Source organism: Etheostoma spectabile, chromosome 18 (assembly GCF_008692095.1).
Source record: "Etheostoma spectabile isolate EspeVRDwgs_2016 chromosome 18, UIUC_Espe_1.0, whole genome shotgun sequence".
Classification (NCBI taxonomy): Eukaryota; Metazoa; Chordata; class Actinopteri; order Perciformes; family Percidae; genus Etheostoma; species Etheostoma spectabile.
In genome coordinates this window covers 21948554-21958434 of record NC_045750.1, presented here as the reverse complement: position 1 = coordinate 21958434, position 9881 = coordinate 21948554, and the positions used below count along the sequence as shown (strand labels likewise).

General features: G+C 42.9%; 1 protein-coding gene across 3 annotated transcripts in view; it reads right to left on the bottom strand.

Moving 5' to 3' along the window:
* Positions 1-9881, bottom strand: part of fzd3a (frizzled class receptor 3a) — a 31780-nt gene that overhangs the window by 13770 nt on the left and 8129 nt on the right. For all 3 annotated transcript variants that reach the window (XM_032542843.1, XM_032542844.1, XM_032542846.1), the window contains exons 3-5: positions 2351-2547; positions 568-1030; positions 168-467 (exon numbers count right to left, since the gene is read on the bottom strand). In XM_032542843.1, coding sequence (XP_032398734.1) covers positions 168-467; positions 568-1030; positions 2351-2547 — 960 coding nt within the window. The remainder of the gene's footprint in view (positions 1-167; positions 468-567; positions 1031-2350; positions 2548-9881) is intronic.

Genomic DNA, 9881 nt, shown 5'->3' with positions numbered 1-9881 from the left:
AGGACCACACCCCTAAATGTATTGAAGCAACTGTCATGTGATTGGTTGATTAGATAAGTGCATTAATGAGAAATTGAACAGGTGTTCCTAATAATCCTTTAGGTGAGTTTATATACCACTATGTTTTTACAACATCTCTTGTTATTCTTTATCTAGTTCTTCCTCACCACTACGTCCAACCCCAGCGGGGCCAGCAGGAACCAGCGCAGGGCTGTCAGGTTATAAAGCCCCACAAAGCAAACACCGCTGACACTGTCGCCCTCGATCTTGTTCATGGCGAGCAGGCTAACTGTGAGGACGCCAGGGATGCCCCAGGCACAGGCGTGGAAGAGGAGGGCCTTCTTCTCTATTGCCTCACTGCCCCACTTGGGAACAGCAGCCAGGAACCAGGTGATAGTTAGAATGACCCACCAGACACTGCCGGCCATGGTGAAGAAATACAGCACCATGAAGAGTAGGGTGCAGGCCTAGGACAGAGACAGGATGTACAGGTTCAGGATCAATATCAATATCTAGGCGGTAGAAAAACAGCAAAAAAAATACACAGCCAAGAAAATAATTTCTTACCTTATTATGGGAGCCTTGGGTCACTGTTGAAGCCCTAAACCTTCCAGGATTTGCTGAGTTACAAGAAACTTTGTCCTCCAAGAGAAATCCCAGGAAGAACACTAGAGACACCATCATGTAGCACACAGCATAGAATATGATTGGACGCTCTGGGTAGCGGAATCGCGACACATCGATGAGGAAAGTCAGGAAGGTGAAGAGGGTGGCGGACAGACAGACGATGGACACCACCCCGATGAAGTAGCGTGCGAATGTCAGCTCCTCTCGCGTGAAGTACATGTTTGGACAGGGGGGCGAGCAGTCGCGGATCCCCATAAAGGAGTAGCTGAGCTCTGGGTCCATTTTGAGTTCTCTGGGACACCAGAAGCCGTAGTCCCGCTGGATGGCGATGGGCGATTCGGTTGTGTCTGAGCTGGACAGAAGGTCCACGGGACGGGGGTAAGCCTCGTCACAGTCTGGGAATCTGAAAGGAGATGAGAGATGATGATCATCATTAGCTGTAAGATTACATATACTGCCAACACTATATTACTGCCAATTAGTTTCAAAAGCATTAAAAGGTGCTCTAAGCGATGTTGGGTGAAGGCACTTCTTGTTGACATTCAAAGTATGTTCAAACAAATGGAGACTAGCTCGCCCCTGCCTCCTCCTCTCCTGTCCTCTCTCCCTCCCCACACCCCAACTCCCACCCCCAAATCCTTCTGTTTTCATTTTCTAAGTGGCTTTATCGCTATGTTGCCAAACAGCTAAATATACATTTTGCAAGTTTTCTTGGGATATTTCTGTCGGTCATACTTCAACCAGCAACATTGGTCTATTCTTTCAGCATTACAGACCACTGAGCTACAGCTATCTTTCTAATGAGAGGCTTTACCAAAGTAAATCCTTTTTCAACCTCACTCCTCCTTATGTTCTGGTCATGCCCTTCCTTAGCAGAATTTTTAAAATCAGTCTTCCAAACCACGTCTGGAATGTTACAATGGCCAGCAGAAATGATCTTGCCCAAAACCAAACAGAGTATGCTTGCCTTCCCTTCCTTGCTAACATGACTACTCAAATGGAAAATATGTTAATCACTGGATTAGGGATATTTTGCTATGTTTGAAAATTGAAAAATAAAGAGACTGCTTCTGAGCAACTGCCCCAAACCATTTTACTCTATTTTTAATATGTTTTGTTCTATGTACTGTTTTTATGTACAACCATGTTGGTTTGTCATTGTTGGGCTAGTGTGTGTTTGCATGTGTGTATGCTATATGTCAGCCAGGTGCCTGAGGTTGAATTAACAACAGGTATGATTTAACTCTTTTAAAATGCTTACCTGTTTTCTTCCTTCATTGTATTGAATTCAAAAACAACTCTGAGATAATTTTTTTTTTTCATTTAATTTTAAACATCCAAATTCACTGATTTTCTTCAAGGTTTCATTCATTGTGTGATTGCGATGGTTTATACTGTGTTGACCATGTCTGTGCACTGTGCTGCTGCTTCTAAACTGATGTGTGGTTGACTGAATTAATGATCCGGCTGCGAAACTAATTTACCCTCTGGGACAACATAGTTTGAAATAAATGGAATTGTTTAGCAGCCACTTCACAAAGCCACGCTATTCTTCTGAGCCTCTTCATTTCCGTGGCTCAAATGAATGACTTTTGACATACTTGCTGGTTTGTGGCTGCATTTGTCCTCTTACAAAAGTAAAATCTGCTTAAATTTGTGATGCAGCAAGGTTGTTACCGCTGAGATAAATCCAGGGGAAAAGAGTTATTACTGTTGTACCAACCTGTTGCAGTCCATCTCCTGCGGCCAGCTGACACCAAACATGTCCATTAGTTTGTAGCAGTCGCTCTTGGCCTGCAGACAGAGGCGGCGGCAGGGCAGAGTCATCCGCCCGTACTCGGTACACACCGGGGCGTAGAGCGCGCACAGGAACATCCTGAGATCCGGAGAGCACTGCAGGTTTACCATGGGATGGAACGGCTGCAGTAGGAGATACAGAGACAGATATTTAAACACACCAGCACAAAATAATGAAACTCTTTTATTTGAAACAGTTCAAAAAGATAACACCGTAGCCCAGACCCAAGCCAGAGTGTTATTCTAACTTGACAATGAGAAGGCAGGAGAGGCACAAAGAAATCAGTGGTGCATGTCCCTCATACGTTTCTGGAGATGAGTCCATAAAACAAACCTGGCTCTTCCTAATAATCCCCTCCAACCCCCTAAAGTAGGCTCCCCTTCCTTCATCTCCTCTCTCTTCCTCCCCTTAGACCTTCATATAGGAGGGGCACATCAAATGGGCACCCCCACCATCAACATCACACACACACACACACAACACCTCCACACACACACACCACACACCACACACACACACACACACACACACACACACACACACACACACACACAGGGCTGCTGCTGACAGGGCCTTTGTGTTACATGGAGGACCATGCTGTGACTGACTGACACACTGCGGTAACATGCTACACTTACACACACACTCACAAGCCAAAATGTAAACGGAAGTATATTATTTACATGCTCACACACCCACGTACCAGTCTCCCATATAAACTGAGCCAAGAGGCGTTGTGAAAGCAGGAAGCATCTGTAAGGCATGTTGTTGTGATAGCAAATCCAGGAGTGTGTGTGTGTGTGTGTGTGTGTGTGTGTGTGTGTGTGTGTGTATGTGTGTGTGAATTAATGAGTAGGAGAGCAAATATACAAATCCATGTGTCCAAGAGCGCATTGTTAAATATTTCTGTCTGCATGAATTTGCATACACCTCTGGTGTTTGTTACAGAAAGGCCTTGAGCCACACCCAAGTCAGTCAGACACATGCTAGCCACCCTCCCCCAAAATGTAAAGACAGAGGTCTGTATGACAGACGGGGACAGGGAGGGAGGGGTGAGGAGAGGACAGGCAGGGGGCAATTTGTCTCTGTTTGTTAGAGGGGTGGATATTAAAAGATGTGTCACTGTGGTTTAAACAAGTTAAGCATTTTGTTCTGCCTCTTCAGTGTACATTAAACAAAGAGAGGGACATGCACACTGTCTACTCTTAATTGAGGTTTTGTTGAAGAAAGTATGTTGGGAATATGTAAAGTCTGGCTAAATAGGACAACATGTAGCTCTCTTTATCATTTATGACACTTTAAGAGAGCTATTGTTGAATTTCTGTCACATATTAAAAAAAGCTGCAACAGACAAAGGGGCAGCAGCTGGTGATGACTAAGTTTATATAGAAACATATTATGCTCAGTTTACACAGATGAGTGAGTCCGTTTGTTCCTTTCTGACACAGATGTAGACATAAAAAACTCAACACATCTGTGCCACATATTAAGACATCTTAAGATTGGATTTTGGATTTAAAAAAAGGTGAAAAACAGTTACTTTCCTTTAATCCTACATGTAATACATTGTACGTTGTACACAGCCCTGGAAATGAAACAAAAAAAACGCCTGCCGCATTTTGCTATCCTCTGAACACTTTTAGCTCAGAATTCAGCAATAAATCCTTTTAGAGAACCAGTGATGACGGATTTTTTCTCTGATCTTCTCAATTGTTTGCCACCGTAACTGCAATCACATTTGAACAGACTATTGTAATGTGTTCCCAGCATATGTCTACACCATCAGTACATATCCTTCTCTTGACAGCATGTTTGCCTGCCACCCACATGGGATGTCTTTATGTAAAAAGGATTATAATGGGTGTTAGGCTTGGCCCTTAAAGCACAAAGCAGGCACATCCATGCAGCTTTTGTCAATGCATTGTTCTTATCACTTTTCCAGCAAAATAACACAGAGCTGCCTGTGTGTGTGTGTGTGTGTGTGTGTGTGGGGGGGAAACACACAGACATATGGCCATTGAGGTAATCGGACTAGTTAGTCCATTCCACTGTGAGGGATCAAGGATGGATGGGTGGTGACAAGGGCTTATATGCACTTGTAGAATCCATAATGTGAGTCTTAAAGAGCTCATATTATGCTTTTTGACTTTTTCCCTTTCTGTTATTGTGTTATATCTCTTTTTGTTGCATGATATAGGTTTACAAAGTGAAAGAGCCCAAAGTCCACCCCAAAGTGACTTACAATCTACAATAATGCTCACCTAGCTGCTAGCGTGGCACGCCCTTATACTACTTCTTAATGGCTAGCTGTCCTTACCTAGCTACTGCACATGTGCAACTCCCAACAAAGATCGAACTAAAGTAAGAGATCTAACTCTGTAGCTAAAACACACAAGGTAAAAAGAAGCTCCAGCACTGCACATTGCTGCAGCTCCTATAAGGCAAGGCAAGGCAAGGCAGCTTTATTTGTATAGCACATTTCAGCAACAGGGCAATTCAAAGTGCTTTACACAAAATCAGTTAAACAGAAAAATCATAAGCATTAAAAACCGGTAAAACACATGAATAGACAGTTAAAAAAATAAACACATAGAAGACACAAGAATAAAAGTTACAGTGCAGCATAAGAAATTTAAAGAATGAGCATTCATTTAAAGAAAGGCAGCATCAAAAGAAAGGTCTTCAGCCTTGATTTAAAAGAACTGAGAGTAGCAGCGGATCTGCAGGTTTCTGGGAGTTTTTCCAGATATGAGGAGCATAGAAACTAAAGCTGCTTTACCCTGTTTAGTTCTGACTCGGGGACAGAAAGTAGACCTGTCCCATGACCTGAGAGGTCTGGGTGGTTCATAGTGTAGTAGCAGATCAGAAATGTATTTTGGACCTAAACCGTTAAGTGATTTATAAACTAGCAAGAGTACTTTGAAATCAATTCTTTGAGACACAGGAAGCCAGTGTAAAGACTTCAGAACTGGAGTGATGTGATCCAGTCTCTTAGTCTTAGTGAGACTCGAGCAGCACGTTCTGAATCAGCTGTAGCTGTCTGATTGATTTTTTAGGGAGACCTGTAAAGACCCGTTACAGTAGTCAAGTCTACTGAAGATAAAGGCATGGACAAGTTTTTCCAAATCCTGTTGACACATAAGTCCTTTAACCCTTGATATTCTTAAGGTGATAGTAGGCTGACTTTGTAATTGTCTTAATGTGGCTGTTAAAGTTCAGGTCTGAGTCCATGACTACACCAAGATTCTGGCTTTGTCTGTTGTTTTTAACATTGTTGTTGAAGCTGAGCGCAGACTTTTAATCGTTCCTCTTTTGCTCCAAAAACAACCACCTCAGTTTTTCCTTCATTAATTTCAGAAAGTTCTGGCACATCCCCGTTATTTGTTCGATGCACTTAGTCAGTTTTTGTATTTGACTATGTCCCCTGGCGATAAGGTTATGTAAATTTGTGTGTCGTCCGCATAACTATGGTAACTTGATTTGTTGTTCTCCATAATCTGGGCCAGTGGGAACTGAATGGGGAGTGGGAACTATAACAAAAACATGGTGTTTAAAAAAAAAAATTAAACCATGGAAACCTGTTCTAGTACAACCTCTAACTACAACCTGAACATTAGCATAATATGAGCACTTTAACTCAGCGGAGTATTCATATGCACTGCAGAGAATAATTTTAGGTGACTTAGACGCCTGTCATAACGGAGATCAATCAACCAGTCGGTCGTGTCATTTTTGTGCAAACGGAGTCATTCCGTTACATTGAGCATCACTGTACACTACGAGGACACAACACCACAAGCACTAATCACATGCTCTGAGCCAGAGTCATCTAATAACATATCAAAATAAACACAACTGCTATAAGAGTGATCTATCACTGAGACACACAGAATCTAACATTTCAGTTTTCTCAGGGAATTTCTTCCAAACGTCTTAAGTATGGGTAAGTATACTGTAGATAGACTGAAGTAAGATAGGACAGCTGTAGAGAGAAGAGGGGGGAGAGAGGGAAAAGGACATGCATCAAAGGGCCACGGTTTGGAATGGACCCTGGTCACTGCAGTAAGAACTGCGCCTTGATTTATGGGGCGCACACTCAATCAGGTATCATTTTAATTCTGTCAAATGAACTCACAATAATAAGTCATCTTTAACTGAAATAGCTTCAGAATAAGAAAATGGAATAAACATAGAAAAAGGAAAGTATGTTGTTGTTGACAGTCTCTGGAGAAATAACACAGAAAGCAGGAAGTCCTTTGTTGCCAGTGTGCGGTCCTGTGACATCTACTGTAGTATAACTTCATCAGTAGTGCCCTGTCAGCGTTGGTTAGCCACTCAAACATGATCTAATGCAGCTAAAGTGAGCTTGCATCTTCACTCTTCCACTCCGTTTTGATTCCCGCAGGCTACAGATAGGCTCCATGAAACACAATGTACTGTACTGTTCTACAAACAGAGAAGCCATGGGAAACGCTTGAATAAATATATACAGTAGGGTACACGGACTAGGGGGGTGGGAAATCAGTTTCTCTTCGGATTCATCCCTCATCCTATTCATCGTACTTCCCTTTTTTCTATATTTACACTCCTCCATCCTCCATCCCTCTCCTACTCTTCATACCCCTCCTCCATCTCTTCAGCATCTCCATTCAGCCACTTTATTACAGTCAAGCCATCGTGTGAGCCAGTGTGGACAGGACTGAATTGGTGTGGATAGGACATACGGCTGGTAACAGCTTTACCAACCCAAACACCAGCATCATGAGGCCCTGCAGAGCCTCTATACTCTCCACGGGGAGATGTGATGTTAATGACCACGCTGGAAACAGCTGGTGAGCCACTGGGCCGATAAATAGCCAGGGGTTTGTCATGGTGCTTCCCTCCCCAGAGCCGGCCGTGTAAGAAGAATCAAGCGTGCAATACACAACTCTGTCGAATGGTGCAGGCCTGGTATGCTAATATCACCATCTTCAATCCCGCTGCTACAGTCATTACGTATTCATGAGATTTTGTTAGGAGATTTGTGATGTCTGAAAATGTGGAATAAAACGCCACTATGGAAATAGCAAGCTCACACACGGTCACGTGTCAGTTAGAGAAGCAATGGATTCTGGGGCTCCAATGAAAGTCAACAAATCCTTCAGGGACAGAGGCTAACCTTCCGTTTTGTTTTGCACCAGTTGACATTGTGCGATATTATCTAAGATTTATTAAAATGAAGAAGGAAATAAGCCAAGAGCGAAGGTGTCCATGGTGTTGCAGGAGTGAGAAGCGACAAGCTAAAACCTTTTACATACTCAACACCAAATGTCCTACTAACTAATGCACAAACAAGTACAAAAATAGCTAATTATTATTAACAAGACAAAAGTAAAGACACAGAAAAGACAAAAGAAGAGAAAAACCAACAAGGCCCAAGTCCAAGCCCCGGACTCGCCTGAACAAGAGATCCTGGATGAACACACTGAACACCGGGCCCTTCTAACAGAGTGCTGCTTCCTGCTGTTACCTCATTGCAACAGGTTGTCTTGATTAGACAACATGCAACACGATTGACACTTGTATTCAAAAGGTGTGTTTTGATTACAAAGAACAATCAATATATTCTCATATTTATCTTAATAAAAAATAAATGTAGCGATAACTATATCTTAATCTATTAATACATGCTATATCTCTTCTTTTCTTGTCTTGTCTTTCTTTTTATATATTTGACAGGATTATAAACCCTTACTATTATTATATTACATACTACAGCTCCTTTACTGTAAGTAATTGCATCCACCTGGTTGAATTCCCAGGGATCTAAATCATATCTAATTAAATGGCAAATACCAGCGGTGCTGTGCGACTGAAAACCATTAGGAGGGTCCTAGGCATGCTCCCCCATGGAGAATAAATGGCGGCTATTTTCACTATTTTTTTTAAGCCATTTGATTAGAGAATACCTAAAAAAGAATCTGTATATCATTGGGGAAAACATGATAGTTGCCAAGGGGGGAAAAATCATCCTTTAGCCTACATCCTATTTTGTATCTAATTGTTTCTTGTTTCTTTATCATTCTGAAACCATAACACAACAAATTTTAAGAATGACTCACTTTTACTCCTGCCATCTAAAGTTACAAAACATGGGTATGGTAGGAATTTGGCACAAACAGCATATATTATACTGGAGTAGAGATCACGGAATGAATGTTTAGCTGACAAATGGCTACATTTGAATCCATCCCATATTAATCTGGGCTGCTGTAATTGCAAATCAAGGACCTCCAAACAAACTGAAATAAGAAAAAGACTAGGGAATATTATTTTTGAAAGACCTTTATATCACAGTGCAGTTCAATGCGGTGAACATGCATATGTGATTTTGCACATCCCTGCATATTTCTGTTGGTGAAACCCTCTAATCTCCAAAGTCTCTGCCTTTGAAGAACCAAGAAAAACAGCATGACCCCAGTTTCACCTCCATGCATTTCGGAGATTATGCAGCATGTTTTGAATCAGATCTAGATTCCGAAGCCGTGGAAATGAATTTTAATGTGGCCTAGTCTAATGAGGTCATCCAGGGGATCCTGTACCTTCCTAATGCTAAAGTAATTAGTTTGTAATGAAGGCTCAGTCTGCTGCTAAGATGCTGTGACTGATGAATTGCTTACAAAGAAGCCCAACGTGGCCAACTGGTCTATGTTGATTTGCTCTTTTAGAAATACCTCCCAGTCACCTCTCTCCTCATCCTCCCCCTCCCTCCTTCAGCCCCTTTCCCTCCTGCATTTTCTCTCCCTCTCTCGCTGCTTTATCCTCCTTTCTCCTCTGCTGCCATTCCAATTCTCAGAATTTCCAAGCTCAGCGCCATGGCGACAAGTGATGCATCACTGGGGAGGAGGGGGAGGAGGAAAAGGGAGGAGAGCCGGGTTTGAGGAGGTCAGGGTGCGGGGCGGAGGGGACCACCTCCCGGGAGGCAAGAAAGCCTCGGCTCCCTTTGTTAACAGCACAATTGGGAGTGTTTCCTGGGTAACGGGTGAGCCCTGCACAGGGGGAAGGGGAGGACAAAAGACAAGGGTGAGGGGGGGTTGAGAGATTGGGGAAGAGGGAGAGAGCGAGCGGGAGGAAGAGGGAGAGAGAGAGAGAGAGCGAGAGGAGGGATGGGCCGACCGAGTCAGCCGTGTCATTCACCGCTTAGAAATGTTTGAAAACCTAGCGCTCTGACAGTGTGTTATGTGTTTGTACACACACACTCACACACATACACAGTCACACATGCTCACACACACAGACAGATTGTTGTGGAGCAGCGACTTGCTCTATGGATGTGCTTCTCTTTCAGTCCACTGCCAATAAACACGCTGTTGGACATTAAATAAAACAAGAGGCGCCTTTATAGCCTGGGTCACGCTGGGTAGGCTTTATCAGACCATGTTGTATCTGTGTTTGTGTGTGTGTGTGTGTGTGTGTG